Here is a 27,335-nt window from a genome sequence, read left to right as displayed (position 1 = left end):
CAGCGAGAAGGCTGGCTCCCACACTCGCCCACGGCCCCAGTCGCAGCGGGGCATCCGGAGGCTAAGCAGGCCGAGGAAGCAGCATTGAGGCGCAGAGGTAAAGCGCACTGAGGCGGGGGGCATGGATCCCACTCACCTCGGGAACCGCCGAGCCCGATGGCCGTCTTGTAGCTGGTGGAGCAGTCATGGTCGTGTTAGGGCAGACCCTCAGGGCTACGGATCCCGAACAGGCCGCGCTGGCATCATGGCGGCAGAGCGCGACATCGTCTTTATCGCTCACTCTGTTAAACCTAGCGTTGGAAGGCTGCCAGGCTGTTCCACATACCGCCGCCGTCTTCATGCATGGCGGGAGAATGTTGGACCGCAACTTTTGAGCGAGTGGGTAATCGGATGAGGCAGGATTTTGGGTTGGCCTGGCGGAGCTTTAGTGCTGCGCCGCCATTACATTCGGCTGCCTGGCCACGCCTCCCACCCTGTGGCCATCTCTTAACATTTTTACTGCCTGGTGGTGACGGGCAGCAAAAAAAAAAACTCATAATGCCATCCACTCTAAGTAGGGTGGACTTTGTTATGTGCCTCTTGCAGCCCATACTTCATCCGGCTGTCAGAGGAGTATGTTGGCGATGGTGTAGGAGCCATCATTGACATACAAGGCCTGCCCTCCTCGAAATTGGGCAGGCGGACCTTGAGTTTGCGACGAGGGTATTCCATCCTCATTGCGACGGAGTACCCTTGACACCAAAGTCTAAATCAGCTGCATAGTGTATCAGATTTGGACCATGAAGGGTTGAAAAACACCTTCAAATTTCCTCATACAGAACACCCAGGGTGGTGTAAGACATCAAGTGTGTCCTCGACATTGCTGGGGTGGAAAGACAACTGGAGCGTGTCCGCCGTGCACGTGTCCGCCGTGCACCAACCGACGGATGCCATCTTGCCGCTGCACCAGATCCTATTTTTAATGTGTGTCTGCACCTGGTCTGTGTAGCTTCTCTAGATGAGTAAGTCATCACTTCCTCTTTGAGCCTCATTCTGCTCAGAGCATCTTCTCACTGCACACCTCGGAGGACAGCTATGAAAGATGTCTTTTCTGCGCTCCACCCTGCCATGTCTGCTGGGGCTACTGCATGCTACTGCTGGTAAGACTGTATTGCATCTATATAGCGCTTCATAACTCTGATGAAACAATCATGCACGTTGACTGATTGCTTCAGTAATCACGATGGATTAGAGCTCTTTAAGACACTTTAAATTTCTGAATTTGGGGAACGAGTATAGTAGGCACATCAAAGACCATAGCAGCAAATACAGCATTTAGAATGAATACATGTTTACTGTTCACTTTAGATGAGGGAGGAGATAGGGATTGGAGTGAGTGGGTGAGGGAGAATAGAAACCTCTCCTACACTCACTCACCCGCTAGTGCAGGGTTTTGTAAACTTTTGCCAATGAATCCCTTCTGGAAGCCGGCGAACCCCGCCCAAGCAATTTCTACAATTTGAGCCTTAAAACAATACACAAAAAGACATAAGCAAGTATATGTCGAGCAAAGTCACAAATTAGGAAATAATAAATATTGAATGTAATATGCAAACAAAGAATATGTGAAAAACAAAAATGTGATTTAATGGGACGAATGGAGCTTTTCAAAATGTAGTTTTATTTCTAGAAGGTGGAGACTGTAGCATTTCACGTTGACTTTTTTGCTCCTAATACATGCTGTGTCTTTGTCGGCGCACACCAGTGCTGCTACAACTGAGTCCACCAATTGTCCATACAAGATTAGAATTGTAATATTTCCCCCGGCTTCCAGAAATCAAGGTAAGTACACCAGCTTAATTTGTAGCTGCCAATTTCGTATTCCTCCAACTTTCCAGATTTTTTTCATATTTTAAATTTAGCTTTTTATATACATATACTTTATTAATCTACTTATACTATGTAATTAATGAAACAGTCGCATATACCCTTCGCAGAGCCCCAGGGCTCAGTGGACCACAGGTTAAGAACCACTGAGCTAGTTACTGCCTTTGGATGGAGGAAGTGAGCAGGAGGAACTGAGGCAGGAGGAGGCACAGACCGAATGAAATGAGGAGAATGAACATAGAGGTGTTAGACAGAGGCCGGGAATGAGGTAGGAAAGGGGTGGAGTGTAAAAGGGGCTGACAAAGCAGCCTTTGGGGTGAACTGAGAACTGATGTATCGATAAAGGTGCAGGGAAGGACGAATCTAAAAGGAGGAATGAGATATGAACATTGACAGGCAGGTGCTAACGCGGGATTACTGGTTACTAATTATCTTGCCAAATCCCTCTTTTCCTGTCGACTGAATCGTTGGTACCTGTCTTGAGTAAAAGGTAATCTCGAGGTAAACAATCAATTTAAGAACTTACACCACTCTAAATGACCACCGACCAAAATTAAGTTTTAAAGATTTAATATAAAGTCAAAGATAACTGAAGATACAAACTTCTCAAAATGAGATTCAAAAGGTATATCGGAATCACTATGAACATGAACTTCTTGAATAGTCTGAGTCTGAAGAACAAAATAATAAGTACAAGTTCGAATACCATCAGGGTTGCTAAAATGGATACAAGTTGCAACCTCAAAGTCATTACAGAAAAGAAAATTAAAGTTAGTCTGTCCCTACACTATACTAAATGACATCCCTACTTAACAAGATCTTAACCCTCTAGGTGTCAGCCGTGGTGACTTCCTAAGAAGATCACGCACTTCTCTTTGTCTCTTCTCTGATAATGGGTCTCTCCTGATCAGCCTATCTGCCTACCCATCCGCTTCCTTAGGCTCCCAAAATCATCTGCTCTGCTCTCCTCCCGGGTCACTTTCCCTAATACCAAATCACATTTCCAATAGAAACGCCCCTTGGGACGCCCCTCACGTGGTACATCTTTCCGCGGCAAACTCCATGATGGTACTCTTGAAGACCCTCGTTAAAGTTGACCTTGGTTCCCGGGCTTCTTCTTCAGTGCGCTGATACCCCCTGAAATTCCTGGAAACTCCTACAGGCCTGCGCAAGGCGCCACTGAACAAAGTCCCTTTCATTCGAGCTGATTAGGACCCTCGCACCTGCATACAGCTCTTCCTGCAGTGGGCCTCAAATTCCAGACTTCACCATATCTTAGGCCATAAAACACTCTCAGAGCTTCATACTGGACACCTCACGACCTCTCCTCTAACGAGCACATGACGATTGGAACTACATGACATTATCGGCTCTGGCCTACTTGATTTACATGCAGCAGGTTCCTGCACTCTTAAAACGTTAACTTGATTTAAACAGCAAACATTCTTAACTAGCATACGTTTCTAAAATAACACATCTATAAAGCATATACTTTTAACCCTAAGTTCAATAGTACATTTTGAAAGAACCATGTCAACCTTGTCTCACATTATTTTAGCAGCACGTTTAGATTTGCTTGTGAATTGCCATGAGGCCTACACAAAATACTGGGTTTTTGTTACATTCAACTCTTACATTATTCCTTTAACATGAGAACATGAGGTTTTCATATTCATCCCAAACATTTCTACATTAGTCTCACACAGTTATGATTATCGTTACTCTACTTTAAACATTCTATGCATTTCACCACTGAATATAAGACACTCGGTGTATTTCACTTCTAAATATAAACACTCTGGTGCAAAGTACATGTTAACTAACTACGTGCTTGTAAATATGGCGTACTTATACATTTTTTCCAAACTTGTGCTCTCTCAGTCCCCCCTTTGATGACCTTCAGGGGTCATCATCACCATGACACTAAAAATGTAGAACCTTTAAAGTGAAGTCAGGACAGTACCACTTCTTTTCATACTCTCTAATGCTTTCAGACTCTTATATTGAGTGTCCTGCATCGCTGTCAACTCTTCTTCCTGTTTCTTCATAGCTCTCTGTAACCTATTTGCTCTATACCATTGATACAAACGCACCAATCCCCACAAAGTGATTACACAAATCACTACTATGATGATGGGCTTCAATATGTACCAAACGATACCCTTTCCTAAGTTGGCAAACCAACTTCCAACTTTACCCATTCCATGGCCTACTTTTTCCCACACATTTACCTTTGCCAGGTCCTCAATTTCGTAGTGTATGGCAGTGATGTTTTGTATATACTTCTCTAGAGGCTTTGAATTGTCTGGAATGTAAGTACAACATTCCTGGACCTTCAAGGCCCTACAGACTCCTCCCTCTTTTGCTAACAGAACATCTAAAGCAAGTCGGTTCTGAAGAACCATTGCCCTAATCGATTGCATCTCTCCCTCTATCAGCATCAAGGATCTTGCAGTACTGGCAGACAGTCTATCTACGACTGTAGCTAACCTCCTGATCTTAATGTCATTCATTATCAATCCTAAGAAAGGGAATGCAGCACCTATTACATCTCCAACTACTTCTGCTGCACCCAGCCCTCGCTTCCATCTAGTTGATATTTCTTTCTTAGGCGTGTCTAAATTCTCAACATGATATATTTTAGGGAAGACAACAGCCAGATAGCATGATCCGTACCAATTATCTGGTAACTTCACATAGGCATATCTTCCACATACAAAATATACATTTGGTATTGCTTGCATCCCTTTCATGAAGTTCTTAGAGTAGTACTCCAATTGAAAAGCATGTTCGCAATTGACTTGTCCTACATAAACGTTTTCATAGTAGGAGTAACTCCTGTGAATGCACAGTTTCCCCCGTTTCTCCTTATCCAAAGCAATTGGACCAATACTACCTTTTCGTTGTTGTGCCCTTTCTTCCTTGGTCCAATCTGTTTCTCCTTGTCCTGATGCCTTCAATGCCTTCTGCTTTCTGTATCTAGTATCTACCTGAGCTATAAACTTTTTCTCAACTTCTGATATTTGACAAGTCAGATTGTTGTTTCGAGCATGTGAAGTATCTAACGTTCTCCATGGAATAAACCATTTGTGTAACCTGTCTTCGCTTTTGTAGTAGTCCCATTTGTTCAAATGCTTGAAATTCGGAACCTCTGGCAATGTCGAGTCGAAATTCGAGAAGTAATACTCAAATCCGTCTCGTCCATAAAACATACTTAACAATAAACTGCACGTTATTCCATATGTCAACGGGAGATGATGGTATTTGATACCCTCCTCCACCGAAATTGGTAACTGCATACATACATAGCAGTCCTTTACCTCCATGGCATCAACATATTCATAAAGCAACTTAGCATAAGCATTTGACTTATAATTCCCCTGTGATTCATCCATGTGTAACCTTTTTACTTCTGCATCTAACAACGCTTTGTCTTTCTCATTGATGTTTCCCTTCTCCTTAACTGTGGTAGTTCTCGGTGTTGACACTCCCCTATCCTCCTTAACTGTGGTTCCATCCCCTTCGTGTCCCGCTAGGAATGAAACAGTTACCACTAAAATTATAAGAGAAACCACTACTCCTAAAAATGTAGCAGCTATACATTTTGCCCTGCGGTTCGGGTTGCCAGCCTCCATGTTCTCAAACAGTGTAGTTTTCGACTATCTTCCAGCATTCACTTCCTCTTCTTTTCAAACAAAGTCTTTCTCTCTTGCAATGTCTTTCTTGGAACGCTTGGAAGCTTGACAATTGGTTTCCGCAAAACAGTTCAAAGTCCAGTAGAAAATAGACAACCCTAGCCCTTCTCCATCCACTAAAATGAAACCCCTATCACTTTTCTTCTTCCACTCGGCGCTAGGTTATCTTGCAACAAGTTTACAATTTCTTTTCAAAAGTCTTATTTTCGTCTGAAGTTATGTATGACTCAAGGAGTAACACTACTTCTTCATAAATGTCCATCCGAAGTATCATTCCCTCAGGTTCTGGACAATTCGTACCACACCATGGAAAGTCAACCTTTTCTAGGATTATTCTCCTTATTTCGCTCAAGACAAGTGGACGGACGAAATTGAGAGTTAGCGTTTTTTCAATTTCTAATCCTGGTACTATCAGTTCTATATCCACAATTACAAAGGGGTCCGTTCTAATCAAGATCACTTTCTTCACTTTTCCAGATCTGCACCCCCTTGAAAACATTCGTAGTATGGTTTTAGTCCACAACAATAAGCACTCCTAGCAATTCTACTACTCGTTCAAGCATTTCCAAACGAAGAAGAGTTCCCTCCAATATTGGATATCGTGAACAGCAAACTGGAAACTCAACTGTCTCTAAAAGCAATTTTCTTATTCCACTCAGGAGAGCAGGATGAACGATGTTGAGTGTCAGCAACCTTTCGGTCTCCGCTCCTGGCAGTAGAAACTTTATTTGCACTGTGATGATCGGGTCAGTTCTGATCAGTTCCACTTCCCTGATCCTCCCTGTTCTGTGTCTCCCAGACATCTGCAACAAGGTAGGTCCAGTCGGGAGTAGAGTATCTTCTGCTAGGCACTCGCACTCTACTTGATCTTCTAAGACCCTCCTCGGCTTGATCCTGGATATCTTCTTCTGGATCTGAGTCTTCGGATATAGGAGTAAGCGTTTCTTCTTGGGCCGACCTCAAACTTAGCCTTCTTCTTCTTGTTGGCCAAGTGGCAGCTCCAAGCCTTATTCTCCTATTCCTTGTCCTCCCACTTGGTTCTTGATCGCTCCGATACGGATCTGAGTCTGAGTCGTATTCACTTCTGCTCTCTCCTTCAGTTGCGTCTTCTGTCTCACTGCCGTCCTGCCTTCGCTCTTCTTCTGAATCCGATGCGTTCCCAACTTCTTCCGACACCTCCTCAGCTGCCTCAATCCCTTCTTGCGACTCTTCTTCCACTTCCGGGCTTTCGTCTGGGATGGGAGCTGTTCCTTCTAGAGGTGCTGGAACTCTTCTAGTATGGGATGCATGGATCCAATTTGGCAGCCCCCCGCACTTCACCGCGGTGTTCGTGATCAGGATTACCTGAAAGGGCCCACGCCAGCGAACATCTAGGCAGTTCTTCCGGACGTGTTTTTTAACCAGGACCCAGTCCCCTGGGTTCAGGTCATGACACAGGTTCCTCGCTGTTGGAACTTCAGCCGCATGCACCTGAAGGGACACAGAATGGATGGCGTCAGACAGTCCTTTACAATAATCCAAGATCAGATCATCTGTAATATTCAATAGAGCAGTAGTTGGAACTGTAGGAAGTCTCATGGCCCTCCCCATCAGGATCTCGTGGGGAGAAAGACCTGTCCTCCTATCAGGCGTGCTGCGCATGCTCATGAGCACCAATGGAAGAGCATCTGGCCAACTCAAAGATGTGGATGCCACTACTTTAGCCAATCTATTCTTCAAAGTGCCATTCACTTGTTCCACAATTCCTGAAGCCTCTGGTCGATAACTACAATGCAGCTTTTGATCGATATTCAGCGTGGAGCACAACATCTTCACTATTTCGCTGTTAAAATGTTTTCCTCTGTCCGATTCCAAAGAGGCAGGCACCCCGAAGCGCGGTATCAACTCCCTGAGCAACAATTTAGCCACTGTGAGTGTATCGCACCTACGTGTAGGGTATGCCTCAACCCATCTGGAAAATACGCATACAATCACCAACACATACCGAAGGCGATTGACTCTTGGCATTTCGATGAAGTCTAGTTGCATTCTATTGAAAGGCCCCCCTGACCTCCCAATGTGACTCAGTGTGACTGGTGTTCGTTTGCCTACGTTCAGTTGTTGGCAGGTAACACATCGCTTACATACTGATTCTGCTGCTATTCTGAATTTCGGGCAATACCAAGTCTGCCTAAAAACTCTCATCATAGCATCCCTTCCTAGATGTACTGGACCATGTATTTCTCTCGCCATGGGATTAGCTAATTCTTCAGGTAACACAGCTCTCCCATCTGCTGAAACCCAAAAATCCATTTCACTTCGCACACAGCCTGCTATTTCCCATGCCTTTTTCTCTTTTTCAGGTGCGTTCTCCTGCATTATTCTTAAATCCTCCCAAGTGTCTACAGTTTCTAACATCATACTTAATTCAGTCTTTTCTTCTGCACCTTCTATTTCCACCTTTGAGAAAGAATAACTTTGTTCCGCACAATAGCGTGCGACTTCATCAGCATATCTATTACCTTGTGACACAAAATCTGTATTCTTAGTATGAGCTACACACTTCACCACTGCAATATCAACAGGACCTTGTAATGCTTCTATCAGCAATCTCACAAATTCTCCATTTCGAATGGGCGAACCAGAGGAGGTCATGTAACCCCTCTGAGACCACAACTGCCCGAAATCATGAACCACACCGAAACCATATTGGCTGTCCGTGTAGATGGTGACTCTCTTTCCATTTCCTGCTATGCAGGCACGAGTTAGGGCAATAATCTCTGCTACCTGTGCGGAATGTACTCCTTCCAGGCAAGCGGCTTCCACAACTCCAGTAATGGTACAAACAGCATAAGCTGCTCTTAACCGACCAGTATCGTCTCTTAAACATGAGCCATCGACAAAGTAAATCTCATCAGGGTCAGACAATGGCTCATCCACTATATCTGGTCTGGGTTTCGTGCATAGTTCAGTCACATCAAGGCAATCGTGGTCTTCACATCCTTCGCCTTCTATTACAGTAGGTAATGGCATCAAAGTAGCAGGATTCAAGACAGAGCATCTCCTGAGAGTCACGTTTTCTGCGGCAAGTATAACTTGCTCATAACGCGTGAGCCTACTATTGGTCAGATGCTGCGTCTTCGTCCTGGTCATTAACAATTCAACTGAATGCGGTACATACACTACTACTGGATGTCCCATTACAATACTTTCGCTCCTTTCAATGCTGACACCCGTTGCAGCAACGGATTTGAGACATCCGGGCAACGCTGCGGCTACTGGATCTAATGTAGCCGAAAAATATGCAACTGGTCTACGGGCATTACCGTGGGTCTGTGCCAAGACTGACAAAGCACATCCCTCTCTCTCACAGCAATAGAGTGAAAACGACTTTTCATAATCTGGCATTCCCAGAGCCGGAGCACGACATAAATCGTCCCTCAGCTGTAAAAACGCCACCAGACATTCTTCATCCCATGGTACCGGATCACTCACCTCCTTGTGCGTCAGTTTCTGTAAGGGCTTTGCTTTCAGTGAAAAGTTAACTATCCACTGTCGGCAGTAACCCACCATTCCTAGGAACATTCTAACCTCTCTCTGAGTTGTAGGCGCATTCATTTTCATTATCGCCTCAATCCTCTCTGGGGACACCTTACGTTTCCCTTTTTCTAACCTGTGCCCTAGATACTGTACTTCTGTCAGACAATACTGTAACTTGCTCGGAGATACCTTATGTCCATTTTCAGCTAAATGATTCAGTAAGGCAATTGAATCTACTTTACAAGCTTCCTCTGTTTCTGACGCAACAAGTAGGTCATCTATGTACTGTACCAGAACCGAGTTCTGTGGCAGTACTAGATTCTCAAGATTCTTTTTCAACAACTGATTAAAGATGGATGGACTGTCTGTGAATCCTTGTGGAATTCGACACCATGTTAAAACGCGATCTTCCATTTTAAACGCAAAAAGGTACCTGCTCTCTTCATCCAATGGGATTGAAAAGAAAGCCTGGCAAAGATCTATCACTGTGAACCATTCTGCTTGACATGGTATTTGAAACAATATCACTGATGGATTCGGTACCACGGGACAACATGAAACGACTATGTTGTTAATCTTTCGTAAATCCTGAACTATCCTAAACTTCCCACTAGGTTTCTGCAAACCCATAATCGGGGAGTTACAAGGACTGCCCACGATTTCCTTCAGTATTCCCTGCTGTATCATTGACTCGATCACAGGCTTTATTCCTGCAATCGTTTCCTGGGACAATTTGTATTGAGGCGTTCTTGGAAACTCAACATTTGGTTTTACCAGAATTTTTACCGGTTCTACCCCTTTAATCAATCCTATATCTTCTCCTGTGAAATCCCACACCTCTGACGCCACTACATCTCTTAAGTCTTGTGGAAGATCTTCTACAGTCAGAGTAGGATATAGTTCTACACAGAATTTTGAATTGGCCACCTTAAAGGTAGCATCATCGTCGGTAGTCTGTACCTCCACTCCTTGTGGGGTGCAGTATATGGTGCAATTCAATTTGCATAACAAATCCCTACCTAACAGACATACCGGACTCGAGTCACAAACCACAAACTGATGTTCGTTCATGTGGTTTCCAATTTTCACAGACACTGGTTCTGTCAAGGGACTAGTCATTCTTTTATTTGCGACTCCTACCACCTGAATTGTTTCCCCTGACATCGGCAAGTCTGGAACCACCGCTGATCTCAGAGTCGAACGAGTAGCCCCAGTGTCCACTAAGAACGTAGTGGGACACCCTGCCACTTCTGCCTCAACAAATGGCCCTCTCTGATCCACTTCTAGAACTGCCCCGAGGGTACAGTCTTCTTCACTGCTCACTCGTTGTCCTGTCAATGGATCAATGTAATAACATTTTTCTTCCTCGATAAACAGAGGCATTTGTTTAAAGACCTTTCCTCCAGCTGCTATCTTCGGTGGCTGTGGGAATTGGGCCCGTGGAGCCGAAGTCCCCCCTTTGGCCACCTTACTGCTTGGGACTGTCACTTTTTGCACTGTGTCTTCTTGGACCTGCTCTTCTACTTCTTGCTCTCCGTTTTCAGGGTTAAAGGGACACTCGCGTCGCCAATGCCCCACCTGGTGACACAGATGACACTTGGTCGTTTTCTTTAAAGTGGCAAAGTCTATCCTAGGTCTCTGCCCTTCTTCATTATCTTTGTTCTGACCATTTGGTTTTCGTCCCATCCCCTGCTTCTGCTGGCCACCCTTCCCAGCGGACTGCATTTGCACCACCATCAATTTCTCCTTTAGATTCTTGGCTTTAGAATCTATCTCGTCACTGCAGTACCTCGCATATCGTAAAATCTCATCTAGTGGTTTGTTCTGCCAACAGATTAAATGTTGCTGTATCATCAAACAAATATCAGGTCTCAACCCCAATACAAACTTTGACACGAACTGCCCTATGTCTTTGGGATCCATTACATCTAGTCCACTGTATTGCTTGAATGTTTTCAATAATCTTTCATAAAACTCGTGAACTGTCTCCTTGGGTTCCTGCCTTGTTCGGTCTATTTTTACCCAATCTATATCCTGTGGTGGTACCTTATCTTTCAGCCATGCTATTACCCTTTCATACTTTCGCATGACTATCTCAGCTGGTCCATTAGTTCGAACATCTCTCAATGGTTCAGCATTTGGCCATTCGACACTAGTCTTACAAGGGGTCCACAGATCAGATGGGACCACGATGTCAAACAACGTGTTCAAATCTATCCACAATACTTTCGAAATTTTAACAAACCTCTCTACCTGCTTATACCACTCGACTGGGTTGTCCCGCAACTTCGGGAATGAGTTGGTAAATGCGGCTAAGTCTCCTCTACTCCAGGGCACATGTACATAATTTCCATTTGATATTTCTCGCAAAGGGAATGCCTCCATCTGCATTACCCTTCCCTCAGGGGTCATCACATTTGTACTTCGCCTAACTGTGCCCTTTTTCGACCACCTTTCTTCCCATTTATCCAGTTCTCTCCACACTCTTATCCCTGTTACCAGCTCTCTTATGTGTGTTTTTAATCCAGCAGTTCTCTTCTCATCTAGATCTTGGTCTGCGTACTGTAATCTGTGGTTACTCTGTAATGCCCTTGTCCTAGACAAATCCACGGCATACTTGTCTGCCAAATCGGTCAGTTTTTCATGAACCGCTCTAGCTTTCCTAGTAATATCCTTTGCCATGAACAATAACTCATCCTGTTCATACAATTCTATCCTCTCCAAAGGCAATGTTCCATCTATTATCTCATCTACATCTGACTTTAAACTGGTAACATCAAGCCTTTTTGCCTTTATTTCAGCTTTCAAGACACTCAATTTAGCTCCTCCATCCGCATCTCTCCCATCCCAGCTCCGAGATCTACGTTTAGGTATTGGTGAATTATAGGGAGTCCTCCCCTGTTCCCATCTCTCTAAGTCCCATGCCTTTCCGTCTTCTCGGGGTGGGTGGTGAAACACTCCTTCATGCCTCCCAGCCTCTCTCTCTCCATCCTGGCTAGTTTCACGGGATTGAGGATAAGAGGTTCTCTTACTCCCTCTTTCTTCCCTACTTCCCTGTGCTTCCTGAGTATTCGAGGCGTGGCGGGACCTATCGCTGTTCTCCTTTCTCCAATGTTGAACGTCTTCCCCAAGCGTATGATGAAGGCACCTAAACCTATTCTGAAAATTCCGTACCGCCTCATCTTCTCCGTTCCCCCAAAGACGGGACATTTCCTCACATTCTACAATCCTAGTATTTTGTTCCGACTGTTCTCTCTGATTTGTAGGACCTGCATCCCCTCTATTCTCTTGACTTTGGCCTTCCCGGCCCTGACTGCTTTCGCTGGCCCCACAATGAGATACAGTCCCGTTACCCCTGCTTTCCCACTCTGGTTCCGTTCTTGTCCTGTTACTCGGAGATACTATGGACCCGTCCCATTCCCTCAAATCAGCTCTTAACTCTGAAAAAGATCTTGGCCGCGGTCCCCTTAGATCCATTGGTCCTCTCGGACCTCCCTGTTCTGAATTGGGACCGACAGTTGTGTCTAATGGGGTGTTCCACGTTACCGAACCTGGTAATTGTTTCCATGCATTCGTCACATTATTCCTCCTTTCCATCTCAATCCTTTCCCTATCCAATTGCCTTTGTTGTTCCCCTCTATCTCTCTCAGAATTATAGATCGAAACTATGGGTCCTATGGTAACAGGCACTTGAAGAGCATCTGGCAATCCCACAGACTCAACCCTTTCTGTGGTTGGCGTTTTCTGCACCACAAACCTTCCCACTACACTCTGTACAGTGTTGTTTGGAGGTGTTTCTCCGCCTTTGCTAGGTGTCCATTCCGATATAGGGAGTGGTGTATACCCCTCTATCTCATTCCCATCTTCCCTTGCGAGCCCTCTATCTTCTATCAATCCCACTCTCGGAGGTGGTCTATCCATTAACAATCTGTTTATCAGATTGTCCTCCGACTCGCTTTCCTCGTCTTCTTCCATGAGGTTTCCTCCTCCTGACACCTCCCTCATCGGATACATTTTCTCCACCTCAATAGCCTGTACCCTCCAACGCTTTTCCTCCTCATCCCATTTGGAATCTCGCACTGCCCTTACCGATCGCGTCAGCCTTTGTTGACGCCTGTTCAAATTTCGGTCGTGTGCAGCCTTAATCCATGCATTAAGAGCCTCAAACTGTGTTGGTCTAGGTGAAGGTTTCAATGAGGACATGGTTGCTTTTAGCCGATGTAACACCTCTAACTTAAACGTTCCGTACTTTGGGAACTGCATTTCCTCATTTCCTTCCGTAAGCTTATTCCAAGCCCCAATCCATAATATCGTATGCAGCCCCACATTCGTTGCCATATAATGAGCTGGCGTACCCTCTGGGGGAGCCTCTTCCCCGTAATAATGTTCACTTCGTTTACGTTTAAAAATCCCTTTCAAACACTTAAAACACTTCATGATTTCTCTTTTCTCCGCGTTTGTTTACTTCCTGATGATATTCCACCAATCTCGGCGCCGTTCTCACTAACTGGCCTATCCGTACGCGACTTTCCTCCGACGTCACGCTAGCCGCCCAACCAGAGCGCGGCTCTAGCTAACGTCACACCAACCGCTCAATCACAGCGCGGCTCTAGCCGACGTCACCCGTCCCCCTTCGCAGCAGTTCCCCTCCTTTCTCAGCTCGTCTCCTCGGTCATGCACGCATCCCATTCATACACTGAAAAATGATTACTTCCGTCCAAGCGATCACCTTTCTTTGACTGTACGCCCACAGTCTTTCTGTAGTTGTCACCCTAACTTGGCGAGATGTCTTTCCGTTTACTTCCAGACAATCGCCTTCTCCGATAGGTTACTCACACGCAGTAACTTTCGACCAGCGTCCGTTACTCATACACTCACTCTTACACTCCCCCTATCTTGGATCCACGGCGGTCAATGGTACCTCGTGACCTCCGTACTATGGTCGACAACTACCCTGGATGTTCGATACACCCAAAACCACTTAAGCTCTGGCCTGAACTTAAGATTTCACCAGTACACCCGTTTACCAGGTTACCAGTTTACCAGGTTGCGCGCGCTCACAACCTTCTCTCATTCACACTACAGGCATTCAACTCCGCAAGACATTACAATACAAATACAACACAAAACACCGCAATCTGTTCACGCATGACCCTTTTTATACTCACTCTCCGATACTGCTGCTTTTCTCGCACCGTCTGCACCTTTCGGCACACGATTCTTCCGCTGCTCGTCTCTCGACGTCTCGGGCCTTGGGGTAAACTAACCTCTCTAGATTACCTTCCTCAAGAAGATAACCATCCTCACTCTGCTACCAACTGCTAACGCGGGATTACTGGTTACTAATTATCTTGCCAAATCCCTCTTTTCCTGTCGACTGAATCGTTGGTACCTGTCTTGAGTAAAAGGTAATCTCGAGGTAAACAATCAATTTAAGAACTTACACCACTCTAAATGACCACCGACCAAAATTAAGTTTTAAAGATTTAATATAAAGTCAAAGATAACTGAAGATACAAACTTCTCAAAATGAGATTCAAAAGGTATATCGGAATCACTATGAACATGAACTTCTTGAATAGTCTGAGTCTGAAGAACAAAATAATAAGTACAAGTTCGAATACCATCAGGGTTGCTAAAATGGATACAAGTTGCAACCTCAAAGTCATTACAGAAAAGAAAATTAAAGTTAGTCTGTCCCTACACTATACTAAATGACATCCCTACTTAACAAGATCTTAACCCTCTAGGTGTCAGCCGTGGTGACTTCCTAAGAAGATCACGCACTTCTCTTTGTCTCTTCTCTGATAATGGGTCTCTCCTGATCAGCCTATCTGCCTACCCATCCGCTTCCTTAGGCTCCCAAAATCATCTGCTCTGCTCTCCTCCCGGGTCACTTTCCCTAATACCAAATCACATTTCCAATAGAAACGCCCCTTGGGACGCCCCTCACGTGGTACATCTTTCCGCGGCAAACTCCATGATGGTACTCTTGAAGACCCTCGTTAAAGTTGACCTTGGTTCCCGGGCTTCTTCTTCAGTGCGCTGATACCCCCTGAAATTCCTGGAAACTCCTACAGGCCTGCGCAAGGCGCCACTGAACAAAGTCCCTTTCATTCGAGCTGATTAGGACCCTCGCACCTGCATACAGCTCTTCCTGCAGTGGGCCTCAAATTCCAGACTTCACCATATCTTAGGCCATAAAACACTCTCAGAGCTTCATACTGGACACCTCACGACCTCTCCTCTAACGAGCACATGACGATTGGAACTACATGACATTATCGGCTCTGGCCTACTTGATTTACATGCAGCAGGTTCCTGCACTCTTAAAACGTTAACTTGATTTAAACAGCAAACATTCTTAACTAGCATACGTTTCTAAAATAACACATCTATAAAGCATATACTTTTAACCCTAAGTTCAATAGTACATTTTGAAAGAACCATGTCAACCTTGTCTCACATTATTTTAGCAGCACGTTTAGATTTGCTTGTGAATTGCCATGAGGCCTACACAAAATACTGGGTTTTTGTTACATTCAACTCTTACATTATTCCTTTAACATGAGAACATGAGGTTTTCATATTCATCCCAAACATTTCTACATTAGTCTCACACAGTTATGATTATCGTTACTCTACTTTAAACATTCTATGCATTTCACCACTGAATATAAGACACTCGGTGTATTTCACTTCTAAATATAAACACTCTGGTGCAAAGTACATGTTAACTAACTACGTGCTTGTAAATATGGCGTACTTATACATTTTTTCCAAACTTGTGCTCTCTCACAGGTTAGACATTTTTTTCATAGTGCATGCAAACACCATGTCGAAACACAAAGTACACATTAATAGGTATGTGTGCTATGTGAAGCAATGGGACACGCATGATCAGAAACCATCACACCTCCAGCCACCCATTCACAAACTGAAACAGGCAAACATGCACAAGTACATGAACAAACAGCCAGTCACCTCTGCACAAAGACCAGCAAACACAAAGGAGTTGCATGCACGAACAGTTCATTCGTTTGATTTGCATATTGAGAATTGTCAGTGGTGCTTTGGATGGGTCCTTTATCAAATGTCAATGTAATAGTGGGGGCTCGTGCTGGTTGGTGACGGATATGGTGATCTGCAGGTCACAAGTTCGAATTATGCTAAAACTGACTGCCTTGGAAACTTCCACAGTGAGCAATTTGAACACCACTGAAATGACACGGATGGCATTAGGGGTCGAAGCTGTGATCCCTTGCTCGCCCTGTGTGACCCCTGCACTGCCTTTGTGACCCATGGCCACAAAGGTGGCACAGTCAGTGCAGAGATCACAGGAGCAGCTTGTTACTTTGACCCACGGTGCTCTTCTCTCCTTGTTTACTGCCTTTTTAAAATTACACAAATAGTTAATTATAGTTTGTTATTCACTATTAGTGCAATAAAAGAAATAGAGCACAATGAGTTGGAAGAAGACTCTTGCAGGCAGCTAGACAAATCCTTTAAAATGTATGTTGTGGGCATATTTGCAGGTCAGAATCTGTGTGTATGTGTGAGAATTCACTCCTGTATGTGTGGCCACCTGTGTCTATGTGAGTGAAAGTGAGTGGGTGAGAGTTAGTGACAGGTGGTAAATGACAGTGAGGGAGTTTGAACCTCAGTGAGTGTGAGTGAGTCAAAGTGAGAGAGAATGAGTGAGAGTGACTGCAAGTGAGTGAGAGTGGATAAATACAAATGAAGAAGGCTGAGTGTGAGGGAGTATTAGAGAATGGGAATGAGGAGCAATCAGTGAGCTTAATTACTAGTAAAAATAAGTAAGAGTGGGTGAGAATGAAGGAGTGAGAGTATGAGTGGATGCCAGTGAGTGTAAGGGAGTTAGAAAGTATGAGAGAGTCAGAGTAGGAATGAGCGAAAGTATGAATGAGTGAGAATGAGTGACAGAGAGAGTATGCATTACTGCGCGAAAGTGGCTGAGAATCAATGAATGCTACTGAGTGCAAATAAATGAGAGTGAAGGAGAATGAATGAATTAATGTAACCAAGAATGAGGTATTTTGCATGCAAGTCTACCAATGGCCATACTGAAGATCATTGTTGGCTTTTAGAGGCACTTGTGGCAAAATACTGGCACTGACAAGCACCTGACAAAAAATATTGGGACTAGCATACCGGGGGTAAATCCTGTCTTAATTGGCACCCATGGCAAAATGCTTGTACTATTATGTTATGTTATGTTATCACAATTTCTATAGCGCACTACTACCCTTAGGTGTCTAGGTGCTTACTTACTGACATATTAGAGGTAATTCTTGGCACATAGGGCATCCATGGAAAAAAGCTAGTGATGGCAAATTGGAGGTAATTTGTGTTATTTGGTAGGACAACCGCTTAGAGACCCTGGGGTGATAATGCGCTATATAAATTGAAATAAATAAATAAATAAATAAATAAAATAAACCGTGGCATATGAGGGGGTAACCATGGCATCATGCTGTCCGTGGCATACTACAGGTCATGTTTGACATAAGGGATCCCCATGGCATATAGACAGCAATATTAGCAGAATTCTGGCTCAAACATATTGAATGTAATATTTGGTATAAGGGGCAGCCATGACTAAACAATGATCCTGGCACAATGGAGGTAATTTTTGGCATATAGAGGCACCAGGAGCACATTTTAAAAAAATCGGGTCAACTTCTGGGGAGCACCAGGTTTCACTAACTCGGCACATGAGAGGACTTTTTTTTAAATTTCTTTATTTGTGCATAATTATACAATTTACAGGAATTACTGTTCCTTTTAGAAAAACAGAAAACAGAATAAAAGAAGGAAAGAAGAAACACAAAAACAACCCAGAAGTTAATTAGTAGAAAAAGTGTACAAATTATACACATTTTATTAGTTTGCCCTCCCCCCGTCCTAGACCCCACCCTCCCGACCCATGAGAGGCTGGACTTATGCTGAGTAATTATTAATGCATGAAAAATTTCACTAATAGTTATCAATCCATCTAGTCAATGGTGCCCAAATTTTGAAGCCTTTAGAGCGGACCCATGTTCCCCTTTTTGCGTAGATAGCTTTCCCAAAGGCATAATTTGCTAATAAGCGGGAAAGCCCTTGATGAACACTTGGGGGGGGGGGGTGGATCCAACCACGCCGAGGCCAAGCATAGGCGCAGTATCGCCATACCAATAAACACCAGTTGTTCTCCTGGCTTCTCTTGTAGTTGCGAGTCTACCCCAAGTCCTACCAAAGAAGAAGTGAGGACATAGTCCACCCCTAGCACTTTCTTTAAAAAGTTAGAGATTTCCTGTTTCAAGCCACTTAAAGAGTGACATGAGCTAAACATGTGATCTAGATCTGCTTGGTGCAATACACAACTGGAACATTGAGTTCCTTTTACAGACCCCCATTTGGAGATTTTCTTGGGGGTATAGTGGATTGAAAAACAGGATTTGTAGTATTGAGCCTGAAGCCGCACTGGAATTAGGATTTTCTGTGCTAGTTCGACTGAATGGTAAAATAGACTTTCCTGGATGCCTATCTCTGCTTTCCCTTTTATTGCTCGAGCCTCCATATCTGTCTATCATGTCATTGTTGGCAAATCCAATTGAGCCTCCACCTTTTTTTCCTGAAAATCTCGGACCTGGAGGTATGTATAAAAGTCTCTCCAGTCTAAATATGGGTCTCCTTGAGATTGTCAAAGCTAACTATGTTGGGTAAAAAATAGAAATCACTAAGTTTGGACAGGCTGGCCTCACACCATTTTTTAATAATAGGATCTTTAAAAATTCCGGCAGGTTAGGGTTATTATCTTTCGGTGTGAAGTAGTTCAGTCGACCCAACCCTAGCAATTTCTGAACTAATCTCATAATTCTATACCCGCCTATTAATGTTTTGAAGCAGACCTTCTTGTAGTGACTATCATAAAGGAATCTCCAAAGCCACCCCCATTTATCTTTGCCCATAATAAGTATTTCCTCCATAAAACTATTTGGTGGTTTTTAAGCTATGAGGGTTAGATTGGATAATGGGGTATATAATCTAATATTTGGCAATGCCAGGCCTCCCCTATCTCTTGGTAAAGATAAAAATGTATATGCTCTCCTCGGCTTATCATATGCCCAAAAAAAATGAGAAACTAAGTCTTCAATCAATTTTAGACATAAAGTAGAACATTCTAAAGGGATTGCCCTTAAAGGTACAGAAATGTGGGAAATAAAAACATTTTAATTATATTGCATCTGCCAATAATCAACAAGTGTAGCTTACGTATTCTCAATAAGTCAGTTTTAGTTTTGGCGATCAAAGGATCAATATTGCCCCCAACAATTTTGTCGACATTAGCCAAAACATCAACCCCCAGATATGTGGCCTTTTCTACCTGTCTAGCATCATTAGCCAGGATTATATTGCTACAAAAAAATTAGAATTTTGCTGTTATTAAGGGAGAACCAGGACAGTCACCCAAATCACACCGCTTCTATCTCTATCTCAGCCATAGCTATTTCAGGATCAGGGGTGACTATCGCAATGTTGTCGGCATAGGCCAAAGTTTTAGCGTTCCCACCATGAGATTCTATAGGCCTAATCCTCCTATTACATTTAAGTTGTCGTACAAAGGGGTCTATGTACAGTGCAAATAGCAGCGGGGAGCTTGGACAGCCCCGTCGGGTACCTCTGGTTATTTAAAAAAAGTCAGTGAGAACCCCATTTACAGAGAGTCTTGCTCTAGGATTAAAGTATAACATTTTAAATGCCTGTATTAATCCCCACACTAACCCTCAACAGGGCTGCCCATAAAAAAGGACCAGGAGACCCTGTCGAAGGCCTTCTCGGCATCCAGGAGTATAAATGCTGTTGGTGCTCTGGTAATATTGGCAGCATCAAACAATGAAATCACTCTCCTGATGTGATCAGTTGTTCCACGTCCTGGTATAAAACCATGTTGATGTGGGGAGACGACCTTGTGGATAACAGCAGCTAAGCGAATTGCAATAATTTTTTTGTAAATCTTACTATCACCATTTATTAAAGTGATAGGACGATAAGAGCCTGGTTCCAGTGGTGATTTGTGCTTTTTTTTTAAAAGATAATGATTTTGGCCTGTGACCAGAATTGTGGTGGTTTCCCTCCTTTAAATATATGTGTAATCAAATGTAGCATTATGTCTTCTAACCTAAAACCATAAGAGATACAGAGGTACATTTTAAACCTCACGTTAATCCCGATGATGTCCATGTCCTAGGACCCTTCCATTAAAACTTTTATAAGGGTTATCCCTAGAGACATTTTTATCATATAACTGCACTTCAAATAGCACTAACAGCCAGCTCCACTGTAATTCAGGCGTTGAAGCACAGCTGGATTGCACTAGGTGATCCAGCTGGGCCCCATGAGGTGGGTGAGGGGTTTCCTAAAACAACTTTTTGTTGTTTGCGCTCCTTTTTACGAGAGTTTGGCCAGAGAACCATGACCCAAACCCTTTAAAGGACTTGTCCACATTGTTTTTTGGTATTGTCTCTTTCAACTGTGGGGAACACTTTTTATAAAACCCTAAAGGTATATCATCCAACCCAGTAGTTTTACCGCTCAGAAGATTATTAATGCAAAGCAAAATACCAACCCACTGGGGAAGTTCCTCAAGTTGTTTTTGATCTTCCTCTGAGAATTGTTCCCCAAAACCTTGATTAAAATATTAAGAGACATCTCCCGGGCTATCAATGATATCCTCGTGATATAGATTTTGGTAATATGAGTAAAATACTTTGCTAATACCCTTTGGGTCTCTGGTTCTCCCTTTTACAGGGCCATTGATCTCGTCTATTATATTTCACGTTGTTCTTTTCCTTGCTCTTGTTGCAAGATGGTGCCCTACTTGCTCGCTACATTCGTACGCCTTTTCTCACCATACCGCTAATCTATCTGCCGCTCTCTTTGTTATAACATCGAGACTTGCTGATTTTGCTAGTGTCACTTTCATATGTGCTTCCATGGCTTCTCTAACTTTCTTAAGTTCTGCAACCAGATCTTCTTCTGCCACAGCCAGACTATGCTGCATGTCATTGAGCAAGCGTTGTTTCTCCTTATTCCTAATAAATGAAAAGCTAAGTGTTTCCCCCCATATCCCCGCTTTCAAAGAGTCCCAAACTATGATGAAAAGCAGCGAGACTCCCAAAACTTTCGATGCCGCTTGGTGCAAACCACCTCTAATTCACCTTAAGATTTAGCGATCAAATAACGAGGCAGGCGCTGGACATTGGAAGGCGAAGAACAGGTTTATTTCTCTAGAGGAGAACACATCGCTTCGTACATCGGGGCTATCGTCAAGAGGTGCTCTAACAACTTCTCCGCTGCTCAGTCTTTTATTCACATTTCAGTTAGTTTATTGGTGGTCAAACATCTTTGGAATTCCTGCCTCCAGCAGGTTCCCACACGGACCCAGCAGCTGTCGTCGTCCCCCTCCCAAATCTAACAGATGATTGCTATCTTGCAGCTGGACATTCCGACAGGATCTAAAAGTGGGTGGAATCGGTCAGATCTGAGGGTTCGTGCTATTGATTAAATCAGACTTCTTTGTTAGTGCTACAAGTCCTGCTGTGTGGGGGCAATAAACTATGTCTGCAGGGGTCGGTTAGTGCCTGAGACCGGATTGAGCAGCCAGGTGTGGTCAGGGAGGTTATCAGGAGGCCCTGCTCATGTGCAGAGGATGAAAGGACAAATGGGTTTAGGGCGGGAAGTGGCTCAGGGGCTTTGTCACGAGGACAAGGTTTTATAACCCCAGTATGTTTGGTCATGCTTAGTAAGGGTGCTGGGGATGATTGCGAGGTCAGGGTGAAGCATAGAGACTAGCAGTGAATGAAATGGCTGCGACATCCAAAATGGCCGCTGCTCACGCACCCGCAGAGGCCTTCGCCAAGCAAGATGGCGCCGGCAATGTTTATATTTGTCGTTTTATATTTTACAACTATGTCCACTCCGGCACTCCCTATGTTCTCTTTAAAAAATTGGGGTATCCATTTCCTCATATGCATGCAATATTCCTTGTTCTAAAATAGCGCTAGCTCAAAACTCCAATTAGATTTGTCCTTAGTTCTAGTGCCAAACCCCTTAAGTTCCACTATTAAAGGGTTGTGATCTGCTAGTATACGAGGAGCTTTATCAATTAAGCACTCATTAAGAATAGTATGTGATGCTAAAATATAATCTAATCTAGCATGTTTTTGATGTGGAAAAAAAAGAAATGTAAAACCCGGGTCAGTGGGATTTTGCCAGTTCCAGATATCAGAGAGAGCCTGTTCGAGGCACAATGTCCTTAGAGCTCTGAAGACCTTGAGTTTCCGCCCACTGTAGTCCCATCCCTTGTCGAGGGACACATTTTGACTAGCGAGCAAATTTATATCAACATCCCCACAAATAATAATAGAAAGTGGCCATTCAGCCATCTCATTATTTATATAATCAAAAACAGTTGGATCATCCATGGTACTTCCATAAATAGTGCATATTGTGATTGGGTCCCCATTGTCCCTACAGCACTGTGTGATTACTCACCGCCCGTTTTGATCAGCTATTGTTTGGACAAATTGAATAGACTGATTAGCTGTCAATATTGCTACTCCCCGTGTCTTAGAGTTTTGGGTTGTGGCCCCCCCAATCTATATCTAAGTGTCTCTAACTAATGTATTGGGTTTCCTGCATACATATTATATGGGCTTTTAGCAATCGTAGCCCTACCGCAGTGTTCTGGCGTTTCTTGACATCATTAAGACCACAGATATTAATCGTGGCAATACGCAAATTACACATTATTACAAATGCTTTTCTGCCATACTAGCAAAACCATTTTATCAGGAACAGCGGTCCTTTGCTTAGAAAAATGTAAAATTGTTAATAGCAAACATAGACTTAAATAAGTGCTATGGCGTGGTTTTTCTCCAATGTCCAGCCGGACAAGGGATTATTTATTTTTCAAGGTTGTATGAGGAGTAACTAATACGTAAAATAAAAATTTAAACACACTGGGTACAAGCCTGTACCAAGTCAAGGAAAGTAAACAATAAGGGGAAAGAATAAGGAAAGTTTAAACAGGCAAAAGTTGGAGCAAGTGGCGGCTTGCAATACAATGCAATCTTGTGCAAGCACAAACCAACAGTAGCTGCAATAAATATATACAAGTAAACCATGCACTACTGTTAAAACAGTCGACGTGACGTTTCGATCCCTAGCTCCTAATATTAAAATGGGATCATCTTCAGGACTATTGTAAAAGCTAATGCCTGAATTGTTAGCAGCCTGTGGAAATAAACAGGGGAAAGAAGGGGAAACATTTTAAACGGCAAGCATTGCAATTGAAATCAAAAAGCATGTCAATCACTTATCCATGGTTACAGTAAGTGCAGAGGTGAGACTTTCGTGATAGACGTGTAGACCGTGTACGGGTTATTCTTCGAATTCATGCAGGTGAGGCGCACGTGTTCGGTGGGTAGTGATAATCTAATGTCATTGCGGACTGGGGTGGAGCAGTTGTGTCAGGCACGGCAGATTTGGAAGTTACATAGTGCTCGTCTTGAGGCAAGCAGGGTCGTGAAGCAAGTGCTGAACATGCAACAGCTGTGGGACAGGGTGGTTGATGTGACCACTCTTGTTGGACGGGCTAGGTCCTGAGTGGTGTCTATATAGGGAATACTTATGGAGACGTGAGAATTATGCCAAGGTGGAGACAAACGGTAGTCGGGTGGCCGGGCGAGGGGTTACCTTGAAAGTCCTCACGCCGAGCCAACCACGCGTATGCGTGTACGCGTTGCAACGCACAGCGGATGAGTAGCTGTGGTTGTTGGCAGCCAGAGCCAGGGGCGGCTTCTGGGGGCTGGTGGGCGTCCTCGTTGTGGGAGCCTATAGTGGAAGGAGACCCGTGAGGCAAGAATTGCAAGGAATTAAGAGATCGTGCCTGAAACATGCGTAAGCAACGAATTACCTGTATAGATTATTGTTCAGGCCCTGAGGCTTGATTACCTCGGAGGAAAATGGGGTCGGCTGCCGAGTGAGGCAGTCCGCCTTGTATTGGACCTGTGGGAGTGAAGAGGTCAGGAATTCAATACAGGAACTGAAGTGGTATCGCATTCAGATGGGAGAAAGGGGGGGGGGTAGAGAAAAGCTTACCGTGATAGGGTCGCGTGTGGAGCTTGGTCTCGTGCGTCTTGCTCAGTGGCAGAGGAGCCGAACCTCCGTGCGCGAGGTCTTAAAAAGCATACTAGCAAAAGCATGCAACTTAATGTCAGCCGCCAGAGTACCAACCCCTTCACCCTCAACCCCCTCCTCCCCTAGACCGCCCACCCTCAGTCCCCACCCCCCTGCCTCCACCTACCACTGAGGTTACCTGGTGCCAAAAGATCCAGGATGATGGCATCTAAACACTCGTGAACCCGTGCCCCTCTCTGGTCCAATCCCTCTACTTTCACTACAATTCTATTGTGCCACCTTGTACAAATCACAATAATACGCCTTATTTTGTGTCTACAGATTTAGAGGCATTCGCTCAATTTCTTAGTTAGAAGAGAGAAAAACGATTACGAAAAATTACTATTACTGTTGCAAATCTTAATTCAAGAGGAAGGCAAAAAAGAAAGAAAAGAAGAAGTCAGTCTAGAAATGTAGTCGGTATCAGCTACACAAAGTTATGTTCAGAGATTCATTCAGATATCTTAAAGTCACCAGCTTTATCCTATTTGTGAGCAGAAATCTCTTGCAGGTACGCTTGGGCCTAGATTTCTGATGCAAAGCTGCGTGTGGTTCCATTGAATATAACCTTTAGGCGAGCAGGGTTCTGTAGGTAGAATGTTGCGCCCAGTTGTTGAAAGGGGCAAAGAGTTGTCTCAGCCTCCATCTACGCTCCGACGTTGCATGAGCAAAATCAGGCCAGGTAAAAAAAGTGATACCATTACATTCCATTTTGTTTTTGGGCCTTGCAAGATCGTACAGCAATTGTCGCAAGAGAAAATTGCCAAAATAGATTAGCATGGCTCTATGGCTCTAGGGTATTCCGAGGGGGTGGTACATCTTTTAGATGGTGTAAGTGGGAAACGATGAACCCGCTGTATTTCCTTATCCCAGTCCCAAGAATGTAAGTCCGGAAAGCTTCTTTAAAGCGTGTAATCATAAAAGTATTGGGGTCACTCCCCTCTGCCCTCTGCGGAATACCTAGAACACATAAATTGTTGCGGCGTAGTCTGTTTTCCTGCTCCTCGATTTTAAGCATAAGGTCCTTGACTATCCATTCATGTTCCTCGCCTTGTGTTTAAAGGGTTACAATGTCTTTCTCAAGGTTTTCAGTACGTACCTCGACTGAGGCCATCCTATCTTCGATCTCAACACAAGTCTTGCCCACTTTCCTGATGGTGCCCTGTAGCTTTTGCGTGGCCAGGCGTGACCTTCGGTTGTCTATCTTGACTTCCTCTTGAAAGTTCTTTATGGATTGCAATACTTCTGATGGAGTAGGCTCACCTTTAGACTCAGCCCCCCCCATCAACGGTGCGTCCTCTGGGTGTATGGCTCTCTCTTGAACACATCGTTGGTTCTGTCAATGCTGACAATTGCGATGCAGAATAGTCCCATCTGAGATTCATCGTGCTGCCCTGATCCGGAGTCTCACATTTCCTATGTCAATTAAGTTTCTTTCTCAGCATTTTTCTTTGAGCAGAAGATCTCAAAGGTAGCTCTAGGGCTGTACTGCTATCCCAAATTTGGCTTCCGACTTCCGTAGCGCGGGATATGCTTCCATCCGACATCTCAGATTTATCCATGAGCGAATAGAATTTATCTATGTTATCTGGCGTGTGAGGTGGAAGAGCAAGATTATTTTCCTTGACATGCTCACTGAGAGTCACAACATCATCATTAATCAGGTTGCCCTTCTTGCTGCCGTGTTATTGGGGGCTTGTGAGCTCTGTGCATCAGCGTCGGGACAGGTTAGTGGCGATTTATCCCCCTCATCCTCTTGAGCTATCCCTAGGATGGCAGCTGTGCTAGACTGGAAGATAGGTGCTTTGATCTCCATTGCACTCTCTGTGGGACCTAACTCATCCATTGAACCATTTGAGCCAGCCATTTCCCCTCTATTACGCTGTGTATTTTCCCATCTACTGGAGCGAATATGTTTGAAATAAGTGGTTGTCTACCATACACACTTTGGGTAGATTGGCCATTAACTGCACCTTTAATGATCTTCGCTTGTGTTTTTTTACTCTGTTTAACAGTCCACTCGCTCTTTTCTGTAGAGTTGGGTTTTTCGCTCTGCTCTCTGTTCTTGGCTCCGCGTGTATCTGGGCGTTTTTGTCGATTCTCAGCTACAGCAAGGTTAAGCTGTGAGAGTTGTCTTCCCAGTGGTTCTGTCAATTGTTCATTTTTGGTTTTGTTAACTTTAGCTACCCGCCCTGCCATCCTTACTTGGTTTGTTGCAGTTGACAGGATACAGTGTATCTTCTACGTCTGGAAGGTCCCGCGCCTCCTGCATCTCTCCCCCCGCCTTTGGCAGTTTTCTGCAGATCTCAAGAAATGCCAGCAGGGAGCACTCTGCGGTAAAGTCCTGTCTCAGGGCAGTGATGGCCAATGATGCCAATGATGCAGGAGCAGAGCATGTTGCGAGCATCGAGAAGAGCCAGGAGAGAAGCATCCGCGTTGTTTCTAACCCAGCTCGTTTGTATTTTCTAGCCAGCGAGCGTCAGATCAGGATCGCGGTCATCGCGCCTCAGATAAGTTCAGGTTTAACAAAAAGGTTTTTTTTGCATGTAGCATATGGATACAGGGTCAATTCTGGTTCATTTCGGGACCGGAGTGATAGAGCCGCATCAGCAGCGACTACTCAGCCGCCATCTTGCCTCTGACCAAAAGGCCTTGAATATCTAATGAGAATTCTTTCAAAGCCTATGCTTCTAGCAAATATATGTGAAAATTGTGCTTTAAATGCACCGCACATAAATGTTCTTTGGGACAAAATCCTCTTGAGCCCTCCATGAGGTCTGGCTGACTCGCTTCACTACAGATCAGGGCAGGTACTCCTCTCCACTACTTTCAAAAATAACTCTCGCCCCCTAATATAGGTAGCATCTAAGATATACATTTGTCTATGTTGTGTTGTTATAGTAATCTTGTAATATTATGGAACTTCAGCTATGTCAATTATCGTGGTATCATCTGGATTAAGTTCATGAAACATCATTTTCTGTGAAGAGTCAAAGTCACAGGTCATAT

General features: G+C 44.1%; 1 protein-coding gene across 1 annotated transcript in view; it reads left to right on the top strand.

Moving 5' to 3' along the window:
- Positions 1 to 1,018: 1,018 nt before the first annotated feature.
- LOC144771457 (uncharacterized) overlaps positions 1,019 to 27,335 on the top strand; it is a 75,784-nt gene continuing 49,467 nt past the window's right edge. The window contains exon 1 of the mRNA XM_078655889.1: positions 1,019 to 1,139. Within this exon, the coding sequence (XP_078512015.1) occupies positions 1,082 to 1,139 (58 nt within the window). The 5' untranslated portion in view covers positions 1,019 to 1,081. The remainder of the gene's footprint in view (positions 1,140 to 27,335) is intronic.

The sequence above is a fragment of the Lissotriton helveticus genome, chromosome 8 (genome assembly GCF_964261635.1).
Source record: "Lissotriton helveticus chromosome 8, aLisHel1.1, whole genome shotgun sequence".
NCBI lineage: Eukaryota > Metazoa > Chordata > Amphibia > Caudata > Salamandridae > Lissotriton > Lissotriton helveticus.
The sequence above is the reverse complement of the archived record's forward strand: the minus strand, read 5'-3'. Positions and strand labels throughout refer to the sequence as shown.